The sequence below is a fragment of the Rutilus rutilus genome, assembly GCF_951802725.1.
Source record: "Rutilus rutilus genome assembly, chromosome: 17".
Lineage (NCBI taxonomy): Eukaryota > Metazoa > Chordata > Actinopteri > Cypriniformes > Leuciscidae > Rutilus > Rutilus rutilus.
Window position 1 is genome coordinate 32313051 of NC_140230.1, and position 22908 is coordinate 32335958.

Consider the following 22908-nt stretch of genomic DNA (forward strand, 5'->3'; position numbering starts at 1 on the left):
AAAAAGCTGCAAATTCGAAGACGCTGACGTCACGTCAGGTCGTCACGTGGGTCACCCGTTTGAAAGTTCAAGACGTTCGGATAGACGTTCGGATAGACGTTCGTTCGATCGGTCGGTCGGTCGTTCGGATGTTTGATTTTGGCACGGAGTACCCGCCATAGTATGTGTCAGTGACATCGCGACACACTGACACTGACATGACACCATGTCACCGTGTTCCGACACCTCCAGTAGTGACTGACAGATTAATCGAACACCTATAGCCTACTGACGTAATTGTGGCACAAAATCCTAAATAAATAGCCTAATTTTGTGATATTTAAAATATCAATTAAACGAATTAAAGTGCATTAATATTTTTTCAAACGTGTTATTTGTGTCACGTCTGTATTTGATTGGTATGTGCCACTGAATGTTGTGTAATACCAGCGCTACTTTATGTTGTTTATCTCGCAAAGTCACAAACTGCCCATTCTAGGAAAGACACGAAACAAATCTATCATGGGTCATACGAATAACGTATTAACAGTTGCGTCCGTTACTGTAAACCTTTATTTTTGCACTCATTGCGAGCGCCCCCAGAAACTCTAGAGCGCTCTCTCTCTGTGGCTCTGCGCATACATCATGCCATGATGTACACCATAGATGTACACACACACATAAATAAATAAAAACTGAATTTAAGTTCAATATACAAACTAATCACAGCAGTCAGATCACGCAGTTGTCACTCAAGTGATCATTTATATTTAACTTAAATTCAGTTTTAAAATTGTTTTTTTTTTATTTGTAGACCAAAACACACCACCGCGCATGCGCGTCCGGTACGTGTCGGATCTGATCCAGCTACGTCATCATTGTGCTACAGGCTCCGCTACAGCGAGGACTTCCTGTTCTTAGCGTCTCCGTTTCCTCCAGAACTTTCTACGGCTTCTGAAAGAAACTACTGAGAGCGGACGTTTCTCTGACAGTTTCATAGACGAGGATCCAGAGAGAGCCCTTGAGAAGCAATCGATGATGCCCTAGAAAGCCCAGCAGCTGCAGCCAGGTCTTGCACTTGCCTTCCCTTTAAGGTACGCACCATGAAAAAAGCAAAGGAAAAATTATTTCTTTGCATTTTTTATTCAATTATGATAACAATAACAACAATCAATATATTTTTTTTAAATTAGACCCTACAGTATTTTAGATACAGTCCTCTACCAAACGGTTGAGATGTCTGTTCATAATAAAAGAACAACATTCATAACAAGTCATATTAAGTGCAATTTCTTGACCAATAAAAAATCTGATGGCTGCTATTTATGGCTCTAAACACATCAAGTGTGTGTATTTGTAAAACTTCACCCAAGATTTGATTAGTACGGAGCTCCCCTAGTCCCACTTTGTCAAAAAAAGATAGTATCTTGAGGCCACGAGTTAGGCTACTATCTTGTGGCCACGAGTTACTATCTTGAGGCCACGAGTTACTATCTTGAGGCCACGAGTTAGTATCTTGAGGCCACGAGATGAGATAGTATCCTGAGGCCACGAGTTAAGGCCCGTTCACACCAAGCAAGATAACTATAAAGATAACGATAAAGATAACTATATTATGCGTCCACACCAACGACCGATAACGGTCTTTTTATTCTAAGCACGCGCGCCCGGATGATCCAGATCCATTTTAAATGCGCGAGACCTTTAAATTAGAATGGATTCTGATTGGCTGTCAGTGTTTTATTGTTCGACAGCTGGAAAAAAATCGTTCTGAAAGTGATCCCAACGATATCGTTCCTCATATCTTTATCGTTATAGTTGTGGTGTGAACTCTGTTATTCTTTAATATGGAGAACGATTTTTAGAATTATATCTTTATCGTTATCTTTATAGTTATCGTCCTTGGTGTGAACGGGCCTTTAGGCTACTATCTTGTGGCCACGAGTTACTATCTTGAGGCCACGAGTTAGTATCTTGAGGCCACGAGTTAGTATCTTGAGGCCACGAGTTACTATCTTGAGGCCACGAGATGAGATAGTATCCTGAGGCCACGAGATGAGATAGTTATAGTATTTTTTTTTGACAAAGTGGGACTAGGGGGGCTCCGTAATAATAAATGCCATTATTTTATATGAAAAAGTTAATAATTGTATTTTATTTAGAAAATATTTTAGTTTGTCTTGTATTTTTTTTTATTAGATCAGATAACATTTTAAAGGAGAACTCCGGTCAATTTTAACATTGAGCTCATTTTTTTGTACATTTGGAGTGCTGTCAATACAGAGAACAACGACAAAAATCGGTGTTGCCTACACCGAGTTATTCTATTTTTAAAATTTGCACCCTATTGACTTCAATGGGGCAAGTAGTAAGCCTGCTTTTTAGCCTCTTAACATCCTTTAAGTGTCATTACAAGTGCACAGAAAATGTGAGTGATTCCTTCCGAGTGAACACGGGTGGACCTGACTGCAGTAGATGTTAGAGATATTAATAAAAATGAAGTTAATTCAGCCAGCGCACATACCTTTGTTTACATCCTGTTTTCGGTGGAAGGCCATAGTAATCGATTGTCGAGTTCACGCGCGTGATCATAGGTAACTAAGCAACAGTGGAGACTCAGACTGTCAGCCCAGCCGATGACGGTGCTGTGTGGTGTTCTGAGAATATCAGATCTGATGGATAGTTCATCCGAATCAGATGTTGAACACACAGAGGATTTTTTTGAACTCGACAATCGATTACTATGGCCTTCCACCGAAAACAAGATGTAAACAAAGGTATGAGCGCTGGCTGAATTAACTTCATTTTTATTAATATCTCTAACATCTACTGCAGTCAGATCCACCCGTGTTCACTCGGAAGGAATCACTCACATTTTCTGTGCACTTGTAATGACACTTAAAGGATGTTAAGAGGCTAAAAAGCAGGCTTACTACTTGCCCCATTGAAGTCAATAGGGTGCAAATTTTAAAAATAGAATAACTCGGTGTAGGCAACACCGATTTTTGTCGTTGTTCTCTGTATTGACAGCACTCCAAATGTACAAAAAAATGAGCTCAATGTTAAAATTGACCGGAGTTCTCCTTTAAGCTGTTTTATGGTCATGTTACAATGTGCCCCTCACATGTTACAATGTACCTATTGGGCATGTTGTCACATTTCACCTCCATTCTTTCGGGGTATATCAAGAAAAAAATATATACTGTATTAATAAAACAAAACCACATAATTGTACTAGACATGTGGGAAATTAATGTGGGAAAAAATAAATACTCTGAACCATAAGTAGATTTACACAAACTGAGAAAGTCAAAAAGTGTTACTTTGTGCCCGCTCTCCCAGAAATGGTGAAAAAATTATATTGATCAAATATTTTTCATCAAATATGTAATTTAATAATTTTAAATTAATCATTTTAACAACACTAACCCTTTTGTTCATTGTAAATAGCTAATTTTACCAACATTAGCTAATTTTACCAACATTAGCTAGCTTCTCTACCATAAAATGACAACTCAACTGTTTGGTAGAGCATGTTTTGAAAAAATTATTTGACCCTTATAAGACTTTTTTTTTTTTTAATTAAGTTACATAATTCTGTTTAACAACTCCTCTGAAACGATAATATGTCAACAAAATAGTTTTACCTTTAAAAGTCCCGCCGATATGCGTCATCAAAGGATGAGCAGAGCCCGTCTACGGAGAGCCTGCCCACTCCCTATTAAAGGGTTAGTTCACCCAAAAATGAAAATTCTGTCAGTAATTACTCACCCTCATGTTGTTCCAACCATGTAAGTCTTTCGTTCATCTTCGGAACACAAATTAAGATATTTTTGATGAAATCTGACAGAATTTTGACTCCTCCATAGGCTTCCAGTGTGACCGAAACTCACCGGCCCAGAATTGTTATTAAAACATCGTTAAAATAGTCCAAGTAACTACAGTGGCACTACATTAAGTTTATCATGCGACGAGAATACTTTTTGTGCGCAAAAACAAACAAAAATAACGACTTTATTCCACTTTTCATTTCCTTCTCTCTGGGCCTCGTAGTGTGTTTGCGCTGCGCGTCTGTGTTGCACGTCATCACGCAACACACACATGACTGGCGTCGGCCAATAGTGAGCCTACGTGGTGACGTGTAACACAGACGCGCTGCGCAAAAACACTACGCAAACCAACTAGACATCCAGAGAGAAGGACATGAATAGTGGAATAAAGTCGTTATTTTTGTTTGTTTTTGCGCACAAAAAGTATTCTCGTCGCTTGATATACTTAAGATTGAGCCACTGGAGTCACTTGGACTATATTAACGATCTCTTTAATAACTTTTCTGGGCCAGCAAGTTTCGGTCACACTGGAAGCCTATGGAGGAGTGAAACATGGCTCAGATTTCATCAAAAATATCTTAATTTGTGTTCCGAAGATGAACGAAGGTCTTACGTGGTTGGAACAACATGAGGGTGAGTAATTACTGACAGAATTTTAATTTTTGGGTGAACTAACCCTTTAAGTCCTATTGTACCGAATTTTGGTTGTTGTTCCACCAGAGTTCCACTGGGGGCGATCGCCCATGAGTGCAAAATGAATGGAAGTCTATGGGGCTAGACGGCTAAATGTGTCTCTTTCACCCGATTGCCGTTGAGAAATCTCAGATTTGAGTGTAGGTTTTGCAAGTTCAACATGGGTTATAGGTCGAAAGTTGAATGAACGAGTACTTATGTCCTTTCGATTTCTTACAGGTTGAGTTGTTGTTGCCCATAACACGCTAGCATTCTGCTAATGAACGCTGATTGGTCAGTGAAGGACTGATTACGACCAGAGATACCGCTTGATGGCATTGTGGCATCCGAAGCGGGACCAGAAACAAACTAAACAAAAACTCTTCTAGCACGTGTGTTTACCTGTGTCAGCTGTGTTGTCGATGCCTCGAGAGAAAAGAGAGTGCAGAGCGCGAAAGCACCAGAGTGACTGAAGGATTGCCGTAAAGCAGTATCTCTGGTCGTACGATGTGTATGACGTCATTGACACTTTAAAACATTTTTTTAAGCAAATAAGTGACTCTAAAAAATCTAACACCCAGCAATGTGTAATTTCTTTTGCATCTCCTTTCGAATACAACATTCAAATTACTAGACAAAAAATGATATCCTGAGAAAAGTGGATTTTGATGGGTATACTGCCATAGACCTCCATTCATTCTGCACTCGTCCTGTGAGCGCCCTCATATGGAATCAGAGTGGAACTGCAACCAGTTCAGAAGCCGGAAGTGTACTGAGAGTGAAACTTCTCGCCTTATTAGACATTCTCTGGGATGAGTAAATTTTCGCTGTGTCACGTGCTGTTTGAAGGAACACTGAAAAGGCATGCTGCTCACAGACACAGTGCCATCTAGTGGATTTTTTTAGCATTGCACAACCACACCAAACGATAGAGATGGCTCATTCAGGTTGAGTTAAGCTTGATGTATTTTTCAATTAAATATAGTGACTTAAAGTGTGGTCTACCAAACGGTTGAGTAGTACCTTAAAGGGTTAAGAACAGGAATTGCAGAGTATCATCTAACGTTACATTACTGCTCTTCAGGCCCTCACAGCTGGAAAAGTTTGATTGCTCGATTGAAGGATTTCAAACATGGATTTGCAGCAATCTTCAACCCTTTCTGTCAAATATGACTGGTACCAGACAGAGTCTCATGTTGCAGTGACCATCATGGTAAAAGACGCCAAGAAGGAGGATGTAACTGTCAGCTTTGGTGAGAGAGAGCTGACAGCTGTGGTAAAGTTTCCATCAGGAGACGATTACTGCCTAAATGTCTATCTTCTGCATCCTATTGTCACACAACAGAGCACATACAGGATCCTTTCAACCAAGATAGAGATTAAGATGAAGAAGACTGCAGCCACACAGTGGGAGAAACTGCAAGGAGAAGGCACAGTTTCTAACGTGAAGCACTTTACTCCCAACCAGTACCCATCATCCTCCCACTACACACGCAACTGGGACAAGTTGGTAGGTGAAATAAAAGAGGAGGAAAAGAGCGAGAAGGTGGAGGGGGATGCTGCTCTCAACAAGCTGTTCCAGCAGATCTACTCAGACGGCTCGGATGAGGTCAGGCGGGCAATGAACAAGTCCTTCATGGAATCAGGAGGCACAGTCCTCAGCACCAATTGGATGGATGTTGGTAAACGGAAAGTAGAGATGAACCCACCTGAGGATGTAGAGTGAAAGAAGTATTAAAAACAGTGGATGACATCTTGCACACTACCATTACCAGTTATCTTAATGTCCTTATGCTCTTTTTTTTTTTTTTTTTTTTTGCCTTCACACTTGATGTTTTCTCCTTTGTCGGCCCCAGACGAGTCCTGGGCTGTTTCCAAAAAGCTTTGCCACCAATGGTCTCATGATCAACTCAGCTCACGATGCGCTTGAGAAACGCAGCGCTGGACTAAAACATAGTTTAAAATGAGACTTCTTTAAAATAAAACTTCTCAGTGTAAAATTAGCTTTAGTCTGGAACCAAACTATCCCATTACATTTTTTAATAGCATCAGACAATTTTTAAAAATCACACATTTAAAGAAACTGTTGAGTAGCTTTAATAAAAAGCTATATCTGAATATCTGTGAAACACGTGTGCCTCAATTAATGTTGATCTCTGTTTTAATGTACTTCATGGTTTCCTAAAAATGATTTCAACAATGTAAATTAAATTTCTTTGTTCTCTTAACAAATAAATAAATAACTTCTTGGGCTCGTTCACCAACCAAACCAAAGCGGATTTTTTTTTCTTCTTTTTTTTACCTGTTTCATCTCAGTTGCAGAGCGCCAGATATAGGTAAGTTTTCACCACAATCTTTGAATTAAAAAAAGTAACTGTCAAATTAAATCGATATGGGTGATATAAATAGCAAGTAATACGTCTGTGATTTGAAATGTCACTGTTTTCATTATTATTATTCAGTGTTTGTATTTTGCCGGCCTCGCGCCATTTCGTTGCGCTTTTGTTCATGTTTTAAGAAATCTTGATAATAGGGTGAATAACTCACGATGTTTTCACGAATTTAAAATTATTGAGTGTATTTCTGCACATAGAAGATTAGCTCACTGTACTTCCTCCTGTTGACTCACAGGTTCAGTCAAGTATGGTGACTAAAAGCTTGTTCATCAACCGGATTTTTTTACCTCAGTCACTTCAATTCAACTCAGTTGCAGAGCGCCAGATATATAGATAAGTTTTGACCACAATCTTAGAATTAAAAAAGTAAATCGATTTGGGTGATATACAGTTAATACGTCTGTGGTTTGAATGTTTGGATCTTGCGCCATGTCGTCGCGCTTATGTTCATGTTTTAAGAAATCTTGATAATAGGGTGAATTAGTCACGATGTTGTCACGACTTTAAGATTATTGAGTGTATTTCGAATCAGAGTGTTTTGCACATAGAAGATTCGCTCATTGTTTTTCCTCGTGTTGACTCACAGGTTCCGTCAAGTTGAATAAAAGCTTGTTCACCAACCGGACTTTTTTACCTCATTCACTAGGCTACATCTCATTTGTTGCAGAGCACCACCAGATACAGGCATAGGCGGAAATCTCGGGGGGGGGGGGGGGGGGGGGGGTCAGGACCCCCCCTTACTGAGGGTTGTCCTCTCCTAAAAATATAATTAAAATGTGTATTGTAAATAATATAATGATATATACTTAAAATAATTGTTTAAGTAGGAGAAACAATAAAAATGCAAACGGGGCAACAACAAAAAACGTTTTTACATTTTGAGTCCCCCTCTCTTCCCTCACAGTGCTTTGGTCCACTGTGGGAGAGAACAAGGTTTTTCAGTTGTGAAACTCCAGTAAGTCAAGGTTATTTTATTCACTTTAAACCTAGGATGAAGTGATTATTTTATCTTTAATACAGATTATGCTGTGTCATTAATAAATCATGACAATTTTTTTATGATAACCAATGTACTTTTGTCACCGATGTAGTCCGCCTCGCTATGTTGGCGATTATAACCTTGTTTTATACAGTCTGTGCGTTTACCGCGATCGTTTAAAACCGTTCCCTCACACACACCCATAAAGTGTACGCATACACTATGTGTAACGTTAGTCTTGTAGATTAACTGTTAGACAAGTGCGGGTGCGCATTTAGATTTTCACGCTTTCACTGTGTGATTTAGTCAGTTTATATCATTTAATATAGTTAATCTAATAATAATATCACACAAAGAGTGCAGTTTTTCTCCAGATATTAACATGACAATAAATGTGATTTAATAAATTGATAAATGAAAAGTTTACTTTTAGACACAATATTGCCTGTTTTAACTCTATTTCGCCAACGAAAATAGTTGAAAACTAAGCCATAGCACTGTATTTGCGTCTCTGAGAAACACACGAGGTATTTCCTTACTGAATTATGAATCAGCTTAATCTCAATGACTCACTCATTAACAATGAATTGCTGCCACCTACTGGCGGTTTTAATTTCACATTTAAATGATCTTTTCATGTTTTAAATCGTTTTATATACAGTATCAATATTAATGTGTGTAAAAGCATCTAAATGCCATTTCAAATGCAGCTTCTGTGTTTCCTCTCCATTGCAAAGATTTTGTTGATACTTATTTAATTTGATTGGTAACAGCCCTATTGTGTCTTATTATTATAGGACAATAATTAAATTTAATGAAATGTATGAAATTGACACAAAAGATGATGCATGCATATAATTAGGTTTAAAAATACATTTATAAAGGTAAAAATGCCAATGAAGGTAAAAATCTATTGACACTTATTGGAAAAATTATTTCTCGTCACTGCTGTGAACTGACCTCCACACAGGATATGAAGAATATCAAAAACTTTAGGAGTCGGCTGTCCTCGGCAGTCCTAAACATGCCAAGTTACCAGCACAATAACACACTCAGCAAAATATTGTCTAATTAGCCTATCGTTATCGATAAAATCCCTGAAAATATCATTTTTTGTCAATTTCGCACACCAATGAAGAATATTTTGGTCAATTTAGTCAGCTTTTTCAATGAACCAGAGAGAAACTTTGAGAAGAAGGATAATGGCACGGTCTCCATGTTAGCTACACTAATAATAGTAGTAAGGCTTTCCTCTGTGTACTACACATATCCATAGAAAGTAAAATTTTGCCTATATTATTGGTGTCCCCTTCAAAAATTGATCTTGAGGAAAGTTATGTTAATTGTCCCCCCCCAACATTTAGATGAAAGTTACACACCTGGATACAGGTGAGTTTTCGCTGCAATCTTTGGGGAAGTCTTAAAATTAACTATCAATTTGAATTGATGTGGGTAAAATAAGTTACTTATTATATCTGTACTTTTAAATGTGACTGTTTTTATTAATATTGGAAATGGTTGTGATTGACACTGCATGTTTCAGTGATGCGTGTTTGAGTCACTTGTAACTGAGAACACATTTCAACCATCTTCCTAAATTATTCTTCTTCTTCGTCGTTGTTTAACAGCGGTTGGCATCCAACATTAATCTACCGTACTGGAGTGTGGGCCAGAGATAAATAACTAAACCATCAAAAAAATAAATAATAATAGTGATAATAATAATAATAATAATTATAGCCTTTCTGCCAATCTTGTTTTTTTTTTAAAATCGAAATAACACTGTACCCATATCATTTAATGGTTTCCCCAGCAATTCTTTAAGTGAATTTCCTTGTCCCCCTAACCTTCTTATGCCCTCTCTCATCTTTGTTCTTACCTTCTCATATTTCTGACACTCAAAAATCACATGTTCCACAGATTCAATATTATCACAAAATTCACACCTACCTGATATGAGCTTACCCAGAATTCTGTAATGCATTAATCATTTCTTGTAAAATAATTCTGTAATTACTCACCTTCATGTGGTTCCAACCCTGTAAGACTTTCGTTCATCTTCGGAACACATTAAGATATTTTTGATTAAATCTGTGAGCTGTCTCACTCCTCCATAGGCTTCTAGGCAATTTCATTCTGCCGGTCCAGAAAAGTTAGTACAAACATTGTTAAAATAGTCCAAGTGACTACAGTGGCTCAACCTTAAGTTTATCAAGCGACGAGAATACTTTTTGTGCCCAAAAAACAAACAAAAATAACGACTTTATTCAACTCTTCATTTTCTTCCGTGTGGGCCTCTGATGCGAGTTCACGAGAGCGCAACGACGCATGCGCGAGAACTGAGAAGATGACGCAGATGGGTCTCAATGTAGTGTTTAAAATGGTTCTAAAGTGTGCATTTCCTGGATGTCCGAATCGTGAGAAACAAACGAGAAAACGTAAAAGTGCCTTACCAGTGCCAAAAAATGAATGGCTTACCTTTAACACTTTCCCATCAAATGAACGCGAGCGTCATCTTCTGAGTTCTCGCACATGCGTCGTGGCGCTCTCGTGAACTCATTCAGAGGCCCACACAGAAGAAAATTAATAGTTGAAAAAAGTCTGGGGTTTTTTTGCACATAAAGTATTCTCATCGCTTGATAAACTTAAGGTTGAGCCACTGTAGTCACTTGGACTATTGTAACGATGTTTTTACTAACTTTTATGGGCTGGCAGATATCGATTACTTAGCAGCCTATGAAGATGTGAGCCAGCTCTCAGATTTCATCAAAAATATCTTAATTTGTGTTCCGAAAATGAACGAAAGTCTTACGGGGTTGGAACAACACCTTTAATGCTTTTCAGAGTTTCTTTTTGAAAGGAATGTTGTAAATAGCATGTTTCATTTGTTGGTATGTTGTGGGAGTGGCATTTTAGAGTGTTATTTTAGAGTGTTTAGTTTAATTGATGAATTTGTTGAAGCTTGAGAGCATAAATAATTGGTAACTTAGTTGATATTAAAATGGCATTTAAGCCAATCCTTAGGCATTTAAGCCGATTCTTAGGTCTTTAATGTGTTTAACAATGTTTTAACGGTTTCTTTTGGAACAAAGGATGTTTCTATAGTGAATGCTGTGGGTTGATCTTGTTTAATGTTATGTAACAGATTAACCCACAAGACATGCATTGGGAGAGGTGTAAAACACCTTTCCATGAGGTTGTTTTCTGCAATTTCATTGCAAAAATTTTTTATTGTGTGTATATAACACCTGATGTACTCGTTACCATAGACTGTAAAAAATAGCTCGTTACATCATAAGAAAAATGGCATCTGCGCTAATGTTAGTCTTTCTGTTTATTCCAAGGTTTACTGAAATCAGCCGGATCCGGGCCGTATCCACATCAGGTGGTGGACCTGCACCTGGACCCATCCACAACTCATCCCTGAAGTGCCAGCCTCATCAGCCCTGTGAAGGCCTCATCGACACGACAGCCATCAGCACTGATCCTCAACAAACTCATCTACATACCAGCGTGACTCCGACTTCCAATCAGATGGAACTGGATAAATATTCTGAATGTTCTGATCCAATCTGACTTCTGATCTGTAATGCTGCCTGAATCATAATCATACACTGTTCGTTCATTGGCCAGAGGAGAACTGAGCGACTGAGTCTGGGTTCTCCCAAGGTTTTTTTCTCCATTCTGTCACCTGATGGAGTTTTGGTTCCTTGCCACTGTTGCCTTGGCTTTTGGCTTGCTTAGTTGGGGACATTTAATATTCAACAATATTATTGATCTGCCTTACTTAAGATGGAAGATGACGCAATTTTCTTCTAGAAACAAACTTTGTTGTGTTATTTTCATGTTATCACTGTGAATCTGCTTTGATACAATCTGTATTGTAAAAAGTGATATATAAATAAAGGTGACTTGACTATTGTAAATTGTATCAGTGATCGTTAATTTTCCATAATTATTTTTTTTTTTTTTTAAATCAAATGTATTTTACAAATTAATGTTCTATAGTAGTAATTAATTATTTGGTACTGCTGCAGGTTTCAAAACACCACCTTAGTTGGCTGAACTTATTGGATGTAGTTTAGAAAACTTAACTTTAGCTGACTGAACTTAAATTTGAAGTTTACTTAACTAAATCAGTTCATTGTTTATAACTTGTCAGGTAAACTTTTCCAAATTTGTCATGTACACTTTTCCAAATAAGTTAGTTTAACTCAAAAAAAAACATGCAAAAAGGAAAATACAGAAGAGTTAATTCAACAAAAGATTTTTTTACAGTGTAGGGGTGTAACCCCGCCATCTTGGCCAAATTTGCCCCTTGGCCCCTGTCCATCATGGCCTCCTAATCATCCCCATAAACTGATTGGCTTCATCACTGTCTCCTCTCCACCAATAAGCTGGTGTGTGGTGGGCGTGGTTCTGGCGCAATATGGCCGCCGTCGCATCATCCAAGTGGATGCTGCACATTGGTGATGGTTGAGGAGGTTTCCCCCCTTCCATAATGTGAAGCGCTTTGAGGACCCAGAAAAGCGCTATATAAATGTAACAAATTATTATTATTAATGAACAAGTGAGAAATTACGTATTGCTGACATTTTCACAGTTATTACTCTGAGAAAAGATTCATCATAGTTTGCTCTTGTGTAGCAATATAACCACAACCACTTCTCTTCAGCAGAATGCTAACCACAAAAACGTCAACATAACATACATTCTTTTAAATGTCAAATATTTAAAAACACATATAATAGCACTTAATTTCAACCTTTACTCTCCTGATCCCTATGCAAAACATGTTGGCTCACATTTTCTACAGCAGCTGACTTGTATGTGACACAAGCCACCTGGTGGTGAAATCACGCAAACCTCCTCTTATACTAAAGTTCCATGTCCCTGAAAAAGCAAAACTGAGACTCATCATCTAAAACTGACACTTAATACATTTTTGTTAACTAAAATAAAGCTGAACTAAAATATAAATATTAAATTAAAAACATAAAATAAAATTAGAAATATTGCCTGCATGGCAACGAACTAAGTTGAAGCACAAAAATAACTAACCATAAACAAACTGAAATAATAAAAATCAATATACACAGTCGTATATATATATATTTTTTTTTTTACAAAGTTTATTCTACACAGTGTCTAAAAAAGAGTGTATGGTGAAAAAAAAAAATCATGAAAGCCAGTGCATGAAGTCATTTGTTTAAAAAGAAGCCTAAAGGTATATTCTTACGAAACACACTGGACTGCAGCACAGAGAAGCCAGAATCTGACACAGAACGGGCCATTTGCTCTTTGGGTTTGAGGAGACGGTGATGACCGTCAAACCCTCACCCTGAGACACTGTCATAGACATGCTTTCCACAGGTAACAATGGCTGATCCTCCTGTTTGTTTACTGCATGAAACAATAAGGACAACAAATGATTACTGGTCATCATTTTTGTATGTACATAAATTCATTATATCAGGTCTGGAGGATACAAAGCGACATTTAATACTTTAAATAGACTTTTAATTATAATGATGATAGTATGTAAATACAATAGATGAATATGTTAATTTATCGAAACAAATTTAGACCTGAATCAAAGTTAGGAGGAGGAAACAGGGCAAAAATCCAACAGCTTGTGTTTTCTATTAGGAAGTTGTGGTGCAGCAGGCTGTTTAACCATTCACAGTTTGTTCATTAATATTACAATTATTGTCTTTTTGTTTTTAAGTTTATTATATTATTGTTCATTATCTTAAGAAACACAGTGGTAACTCAAACTCGCCTTTAATGGCACGTCTATGCGAGTCTCAGTCCATAATAAAGATGGCACAACTCTCTGCTGTTTTTTTTTTTTTTTTTTTTTTTGAAATGCAATGTAAATAATTGATTATTGTATACATTCAAACAGCGCCATCTATCTGCTGTTTATTGCTATTACGGTAGTAGAGCGAGACTGGGGGTTCACAACATGTAACGTTTTCAAGTGGCCAAATTAGCTTAAATTTAATTAGCACAACTTTGCAAATGATCTATGGACATGTTAAGAAGCTATTTTCATGGAGGGCTATTTGTAGTTGAATACATCCTGTTTTTAATTTAGCCTATTACTACTATATTATTGCTTTGTTCACACAATGCATTTAGAGTGAATTATTTGTGTTTTGTGTAAGGCTCATTAATATATGCAACAAACAACACAGTATTCCATATCGTGCAGCTTCCGTTCATGCTTTAATAGATAAAGTGATGGAAGCTAATACCAAGAGTATGCATTAAATAAATAAATATATATATATATATATATATATATATATATATATATATATATATATATATATATATATATGTTGAATATGTTGAATATATATGTTATATATATATATATATATATATATATATATATATATATATATACATACATATATTATGGTTTCATGTTGACTTTGTCATTTTCAACAAAAAGCAAATGAGCCATTGATTGCAATGCTTTATTTAGTTCAACAATGATCATACACCACATCAGACAGTTAAGAATGTTAAAAAGACATACCAATGTAATTGACATTGTATGCCATTATTTTCCGACAAATGTGTGTTAATATGTTTATTGACGCATAGGCTACTCCTGAAAAGAAGTAGCCTATAATATGTTAGGAAATAATGCTGATGTGATGGCTTCCCGTCACTGTATTTACTAACAAAATATGCATATTACAACAGTTCAGCACATTATTATCAACACATGTATAACTTATTTGCATATATGACTGGCTAAACACGAACAACTTCAAACATTTTCCACATGCAGTATTTACGACTGACAGAGTGACACTCAAATCTCGTATTCTTAGAATAAGATTTCCAGAATAAGCACTGGAACATAATGAATTTGAAGGAGAAATTGTACAAACATAAACATAACTTGTATTCAAAATATCACATTGACAGCCTAGCTCGTTGCTTTTTTGTTGTTGTTTTGCTTTGTTTTTGTGAAGAAAAAAAGAAGAAAAACATGAATCAAATTTAACATCATTCGTTAAAAAAATATTAAAACATTTATTGCCAATATCAAGATTCATTGCTGAAAATAAAAATGAATTAGCAATTAATTAAAATGGAAACTTCTAGCTGTTGAGCCATATAGATGTTTTTGCCCATGCCTATTTTTTTTACCCCAAAATTATTATTTCTTCATAATTTACTCATGCTAATGTTGTTCAAAACCCATAGGACAACAAATAATTGTTATTATTGAAATAAGATAACACACCTGAAATATTTGTTTTACATTGCCAGTTTAAAAAATCTCAATTATCTGATGAAAGCAATTAATGAGAACATTAATTGCTTGATGAACCCATTGGAAAAAGTAAATCTTAGGCAGGTCCATTAAATTTGATGATCTTTTGAATCAAGTCAAAACCTGGGAAGTCCATGGCTATGATCCCAAAACAAGGCTTGGGATTCTTTTCAAATTCCTTTGCCAGATGACCATACAACCAGGGATTGATTTCCTCTGCCAATGTTTTTGGCAATAAAGAAATTAACTTATATGTACTTAAGCTCGTGCCACTCGAGTAGCTCAGACTCAGAGCAGAACCAGTTCTACATTGATTAGCAGCTTCTTCCAGATGCTGTTTAATCTTTCTCTCTTTGTCTTTAACTTTAGTTACTTTATAGTCTCCTTTTTTGTCAGTTTCAGACAGTATAATACCCAGCTTAAAGCTGTTTTTCTGAACAAAAACAATCTTTCCTCTTACTTCACCAATCTTTGGAATTGACGGCTTAACCCAGACGTCTTTAGCATTTCCAATCATGTTTTCAACTAAACTCGGAACTTTTCCCTGCATAGGAAAAACTGGCTTAACTCTGAGAAGCACTACCTCACTGCTGAACTGAGATAAAAATGTCCTGACTGTTCTGAGAACGTCTGGCAATAATATACATTGGGGAATCAGTCCGTGCATAATTATTAATTTAAAGCCAGACACTCTGAGGTCGAAGTAGCGTATCCCGGCCTTTAGCTGGTTCTCTAATGACCATGCCTGACATTCTGCTAATGGTCCTCCATAAAGAGCCAAGGCTTCATGGGTACCAGGAATAGTGAGGGTAGAAATTAACGTTTCATTATCCAGAGTTTCCATCCAGCCAATTGTATAATTTGCAGGGAGATTGAGTGTTTTCCCATCATTAAACACTTGTTGTTGACTACTCTTGTGCAGTCTGTGGGGGGAAAAAATCAGAATACCAGGTCAACAATGTTGTCACATGTTCTTCATCACCAATAAAATGTATAGCTTGAATGTGCTGTAATTTGCTTTGGATAAGTGTCTGCCAAGGGCCAAATGAATAAACGCAATGGGAAATAACAGACTTCATCTTAGAGTCAAAAACTAGAGGAATCCAAACAGAAACAGTTTGTTAGGAAGGCTGGCTCTTAATCCGGCTACTTTTGAATAGAATTCAGAGGAGAACACAGGTAGAAATTCTGACATCAGTGGTGCACAATAAAATTTGATGTGAAATCCTGTTCCTTTTTTACAACATCCGAATGAACCTCACAGGGGCAGATAAGGACATCATTACATCATCAACCTGCCCACAGGAATTCACAATGAACATAATAATGTAATGAAAGCATAAGAACACAGATAAGACCTGTAAAAATAGCTTTATATTATATTCCTTACTGAGCACTTGTGGTGATTAGTATTTAATATAAATATAAAATAACATTCCCTTTTTGTATTAACCAAACCCTAACAACCTGTACCCAATTTTTGAATATTAAAAATAAATGAATTCAACTTTTTATACTCACAGCAGCATCAGGATACACAGGATTTTCCCATGAACTCCCATCTTCTAAATTGTCTGAGGTTAGCACAGAATAAAACAATAATACATTAGTACAAAACTGCATTTACAAAGAGGTTTTAATGTGGTACAGAGGTGATATCAATGTATTTACACAGAAATTATAGTTGGAGGAAACAATGGTCATTTATTATTATTATTACTTCTTTCTTTTTTTTTTACTGAAAAACTACTTTAGTTTAAATTTAATGACAACATTAAATTTAGCTGACTTTTTAAAACAATTGTTACTGTTACAACAACAAAAAGATAAAATAATCTTGATGGACATCCAGAAAATAGTGTCGATTGCTGCAGTGTTTTATTTCGGGTAGTAGAGGGCGCAATAAGAACTCACTGATATCATGACTGGCCATTGGCCTGATGTAAATTTGTATATAATTGCGCTAAATAGTTGTACATTTAAGCCACACTTAAAGTTTATGAATGTCCTTGCATTTCTAACCAAAATTATTGAACGAAGTATCATTTCCCTTACAATAAAATAAGTATCCATCAAGATAATTTTATTAAGATTTAAAGTAAATTCCTATATACACTACCAGTGTGGACTAACCTACACAGAAACTCAGATAATCAGATTAGAGAACACATCTGTTTTCTTAATAAATCATTTTATTTTTTCAAACAATATAAGTTTATAAGACAGTAAAATTATGTTAAAAAAAAGTATTTAATAGGCAAAATCAAAAGAGTAAACACAACTACAAGCCAAGTATACTTAGAGTACTTAATTATAATTAAGTATATCTCGATCAAAAGATTGAGTAGCCTACAGTATAGGCCAAATAACAAATTTCTGTCAAGTATAGATTCTACTTAAGTGTAATTTTAAGTATATATTTTTAAGTAGGCTATATTTCTGAGAAGTACATGAAATTTCTGAGACATACATAAAAAGTAGACTGAAAGTGTACTTTCTTATTTTAAGTTTAAAAGAAGCACAATAATAGCACACTTGAATAGGTTACACTTATTTTTTCTAAGGGTAGGCTACTGTAGTCTTGTATGCTCAGTGTTTTACAGTTTTTCTCAGTCACTTTGGTGTTTTACTATGGAAGCCCTGAACCGCAACGTAAAATAATAATAATAATAATAATTCTAGCATTTCGAGATTAAAGTCTAAATATTTCGAGATTAAAGTCGAAATATTCAAATTTGTTTTATTATTTTTGTTTTATTCAAAAGTCGTAATATTTTGAGAATGAAGTCAAAATTACGAGAATACAGTCTTCAGAAGTTCTTATTTCTTATTTATTTATTTTTTATTTCTTATTATTATTTTTATTTATTTTTTTGTAAAGAAATGCTCTCGTGAAGTCGAACTGCTTCTGACATGGATCTAAATAGTAGCTTTTTACTTTTATCGGGGTGTAAGTGGCCACTGGAGGCCGCTAGAGGTGATGCATTGATTCGGGTCATATTTTGTAAGGTTTATTTCTTATGTCCACTTTTATGTGCTGTTTTAGTTCTGATACCGTCAAGCTAGCGGCTAATTCCTGAAAGCAACAAATCTAAAGTTTGCACCCTTGGTGAGCGGAGCGAGGTGTGTACTATTTAGCTCCATGTATAAGACTTTAAGGATGTAAAATGTCTATTGACTGCTACTGGAAATTGTTTTGTGTATAATGTATCAGGAAAGCTGCATGTGTTAAGGGAGCTAATTTTCGTTTGTGTTGTTATTTTTTATGTGCATTGCACATTTATACAAATGCATGATGATGTACTGTAAAAGGATGAAGATTTATTGTAAATTTGTGTCATGCCAAAAGTTCATTAACAAACAATTTTTTTGTGTTTAGCCTACTTCTAGTTTTCACGGTGCTCATGCTAAATCTCAAAGAATAAAACGATTGCACCCGTTAGAGACTCTCTGCCATTATTAAGGAGCCAAGGGCTGCTACACTGGGCTTTCAACAAAAGGAAATTCTACAGCTACATGGCATTACCATTTGTTTTAGGACGCCTACGAGCACGAAGACTTTGCCGGAGGAGGTAGGCTAAAGGCACCATAGTCCTGGTCCAAACTTTATGTGGCACGTTGACTCGAAGCCTACGTGTATTCGTGCTCGTCGTCCATAAGCAACGTCATCTGGGTTGTCTCCCTCTTCACCGTAAATCCTTTCAGGATACATTTTAAGTGCATCATTCTGCATCGAATCATTTGTCCGGATCCAGTCTGAAAAGTGTTTTCGCCTGTAAACTAAGTCTATTCTATAGGCTATACAAGTCTATATTTTGTATCGTCCTAAAACAAATGGTAATGCCATGTTGGTAGATTAAGCACAAAATTCAAAACTTCTTGTTCAACCTCCATACCATCTCACTACATGAAAACCAATTTCTCATTTTTTTGAACAATTTGCCATATACTTTAGTACATTCATGAAATGATGTACACTGCTGTTTCCTACATTATCAATTGCTTATGTCAAGTTGATCAAAATATATTATTCTGGTTTTATGGTCAGTAGTCTTCTGGGGTCGGGAATTCAACATATGGTATCATAAATTTTCCTGCGAATTCCATGGACCAGAAAATACAATTACAGATGAAGCTTTAAGCTTACCCTTTCCTTCCTCTGTGTGTCTAAGACTATCAGGTGTCTGGTGTTTCAGCACTGGTTTCTTCTTCCTGCTGCTCGTCGAGATGCTCGTGTGTGTTCTTCTCTCACATTAAAGGAAGCGCCTCTTCTTATAGTCAGTGTAAGTGAGGGGCTGACACACACTTGCACTTGAGGCTGGATCTTGGCATGGGCAGGGGTGGGCTGAGCCTTGCACACCTTCTCGGCGTTTAGGTAGTCTATAGATAGTGTTAATCTGTTTTTATATATGATTTGTGCATTGATTAAAAACAATCCGAGGTGGGCTGTGTGTTGAGAAGTTTGATGAAAGGCTGTAGAATGCCCAACTAATCAAAAAAAAGATATAAAGCTTATAAAATAGCATTGCATGCTATCAAGATGCGAATTACAGAGTGTTTTTAATTACTTGTAAGTATTAATATACATTTCTATAGCTCTTATTGATTTTAAAGTGTCATTTGGCCACCAACATAATGGGCCATTGCCCTAATCTATTACACATAATATCAATATTTACACATTATTTCTGCCTGCGTCAATCCACTTCCTGTTTGCATTGATGCAATGGTAATACTCTTTTTTTATCTTTATATTTTATTGCATGTTTTATCTAGACGTTTCATTCATAACTCTCTACATATTATATGCCTGAGTTTCAGGGTCCTGTCACTTTGGTTGGCCTAGTATTCGATTAAAGTTCCAAGAGATCCGGTCTCTATATTTCCTTCCCAATGGAGGTCTGGACAATAACATTTTATATTGTCCAGTTTTGGTGAGCCCGTGTGAATTGTAGCTTCAGTTTCCTGTTCTTATCTGACATGAGTGACACCGGTGTGTCTTCTGTTGCTGTAGCACATCTGCTTCAAGGTTTGACGAGTTGTGTTTTTTACTAGTTTATATAGTTTCAGTCATTATTACACCTGTCTTTTATTATCACTGATTTCTCTGTTTAAGCTTGTACTTTTCAGTTGTGTTTTTCTAGTCGTTGTTGGATCGTGTTTGTGTTTAGGATCAGGAGTTCCTGGATGTTCCTGTCTTTTCATGTGGACTTTTTTCCACAGTTTTCTGGTTTGGATTATTGATGTTGATGCCTTTTGCTGAAAGTCACGTATGCATGTGGATTCTCTCTCTGCCTCGTCTCTCAGCACCTGTCACAGTCTGGCACCAACAACCATGCCACGTTCAAAGTCACTTAAATCACCTTTCTTCCCCATTCTGATTCTCAGTTTGAACTTCAGCAGATCATCTTGACAGTGTCTACATGCCTAAATACACTGAGTTGCTGCCATGTGATTGGCTGATTAGATATTTGCGTTAACAGAAACGGTGTACATAATAAAGTGGTTGGTGAGTGTATAGACATGTAAAAAACATGTAAGATTATGTAAACAAAATGGTTAATTGTAATAAACTGTCTGGAATTATTACTGATGGTCATGTGTAGATCTGCAAAATGTAAATTTTCAAGCATGCAACCTTTTTTTCTTTTCTGGTATGTCTGAGTTTTGGGGGCTACCATTTTGGTGAAATGTAGACCCTGTGGTTCGGTTGAGCCTAATCTGATCAAGACTGTTTGTTGCTTTATTTATAAACAATGACTGTGCATAAAATATATCGCTTGCAAACTTTAAGAACAAGTAAGAAATTAAATATCACTGACGTTTTCACAGTTATTACTCATGAGAGAAAGATTCATCATAGTTTGCACTTGAGTAACTACAAACACTATCAGCACATTGCTAACCACAAACGCAACATTATCAAATCAATGTTTGCAAAATGTTTTGAGGATATTATTGAGGCCTGAGTTGACAAGTGTTTTTATATAAAGCGTTCTAATAATGTGACGTGTTAGAGAAGCTAGAACATTTTAAATGTAACATTTGGAGGATGTTTTGAGGATGTTGTTGAGATAACAGATTATATAATGTTCTCAGTAAAACATTGGCACGTAAAATGTTTTGAGGATATCACTGAGACCTGAGATGATAGAGTGTTTTTTATAAATGTTCTTGTCATGTGACGTGTTAAAGGAACACTCCACCGATTTTTGAAATAGGGCTTATTCACCTTCTTTCCTACATTCAGATAGGTGGGCAAATGCATTTTTGTCTCAGTGCATTGATTGTTTTAGTTTGACAGGGTCGGCGTGAGCTTAGCTTAGCTTAATGAATGGAATCCTTTGTTGCCAGCTAGCATGTCCTGAGTAAAAGTGATAAAAAAAAAAAAAAAAAAAACCCACCTAATTACTTCTTGTGGCCTGCGTATTCACAACGAGTACAAACAGCGGTGCAGATTAACACTAGGTGATTTCCTATGCAGATATTGACTTGGGACTATATTAGGGGGAAGCACAGGCGAAGCACTGCTACTTGGGGGCAGAGATATCACGCAACACATGAAATCCCACGACTTCCGTCAACATAGCAGCGTGAATAGTAGCTGGCTATTTTTATCAAATCTCAACTGCTTGATTCTATCTACATTATGAGACTAAAAGGAAAGAAGATATTAAGATATTATAAACAATAACATTATGATTTTCTGTAAAGCTGCCTTGAAACAATGTATATTGTGAACAGCGCTATATAAATTAATTTAACTTGACTTGATTACACCAAAAGATTTGGAAGCTCCTATAATGACACCAATCTAGAGGCAAAAATCTTCTTATTCATTTGTAATACACAGTATCAGTGTACTCTTGCTAAATAATTTATTTTGTAAACTGAATATAAATATTAAATATTTTATTGTATTATAGCAGGTGTATTGCTTTTCTCTTTTTTTCTTCTTTTTTTTTTTCCGGGAAATCTGAGTCAGATGTTGTTACTCGGTTTCTTAGAAACTCACCCTTTGATGAAATAATTTCATCAAAATATCACCATGAAAGATGTAGGAATTACATCATTTTGAGTCTTTCTGAATCTTTCCGAATCACCTGAATCAGCTTCCTGTCTGGCTATGTAGACCCAACCCGAAGGAAATGAGGTAATTCGGTTCAAGTTTGCCTAATATAACTATGTGGGCCGTGAGGTACAAGACTTTTGGGAAGGAGGCTCTCAGCATTTCCTGGAGTCAGAACTTACCCAATAGAGCGGATTCTATTCTGCATGCGGCCTATATGCAGCACTTTGACTTCATGAAAAACAGGAAGAGAGGGGAAACTGTTGGAAAATGGATTGAGGTTACGGAAAATAAAACATCAGTGTGTGCATGTAAGAGTTTTGTTTGGGCACAGTACCAAACTTTTTCACTAGGTGACAACCAGACTCCATTACTGCCCATATAAGGGCGCCTCCATTTCCATAGGTGGTTTGAGTGATCTGAACCATTATTTCCACAATTTCCATACAATTTATGAAGTAGACATTCTATTCAGAAGTAATATGGGAAGTTTGGCAGATTTTGATATGAATTCAACCTCTAAGACATAACACATAAAAAGAACACGTATGTGTGCGCTATAGCTCGCTGCCACATCACAAATGGTGAATCTGTTATTTTTTTCTTTATATTTAAAACATTTTCAGACCCTTTTTTCTAAAATAATTGAATGGAAGCTATCTTTTGAACTCTTGGCATGAAAA

The 22908-nt window shown here is 36.3% G+C and overlaps 2 protein-coding genes across 2 annotated transcripts; one reads left to right on the plus strand and one right to left on the minus strand.

The window, feature by feature from the left end:
* The first annotated feature begins 793 nt into the window (after positions 1 to 793).
* Positions 794 to 6599, plus strand: LOC311306794 (protein SGT1 homolog). Its single transcript, XM_084435375.1, has 2 exons — positions 794 to 1073; positions 5566 to 6599. The coding sequence occupies exon 2, from the start codon at positions 5614 to 5616 to the stop codon at positions 6205 to 6207; it is 594 nt and encodes a 197-aa protein (XP_084291501.1). The 5' UTR covers positions 794 to 1073; positions 5566 to 5613; the 3' UTR covers positions 6208 to 6599.
* Positions 6600 to 14331: 7732 nt separating this feature from the next.
* Positions 14332 to 19326, minus strand: LOC311276342 (1-phosphatidylinositol phosphodiesterase-like). The gene is made up of 3 exons (XM_084385961.1): positions 19304 to 19326; positions 16678 to 16730; positions 14332 to 16079 (listed from the first exon to the last, which is right to left on the minus strand). Exons 2-3 carry the CDS (start codon positions 16716 to 16718, stop codon positions 15233 to 15235), a joined length of 888 nt encoding a protein of 295 aa, XP_084242087.1. The 5' UTR covers positions 16719 to 16730; positions 19304 to 19326; the 3' UTR covers positions 14332 to 15232.
* Positions 19327 to 22908: the final 3582 nt, after the last annotated feature.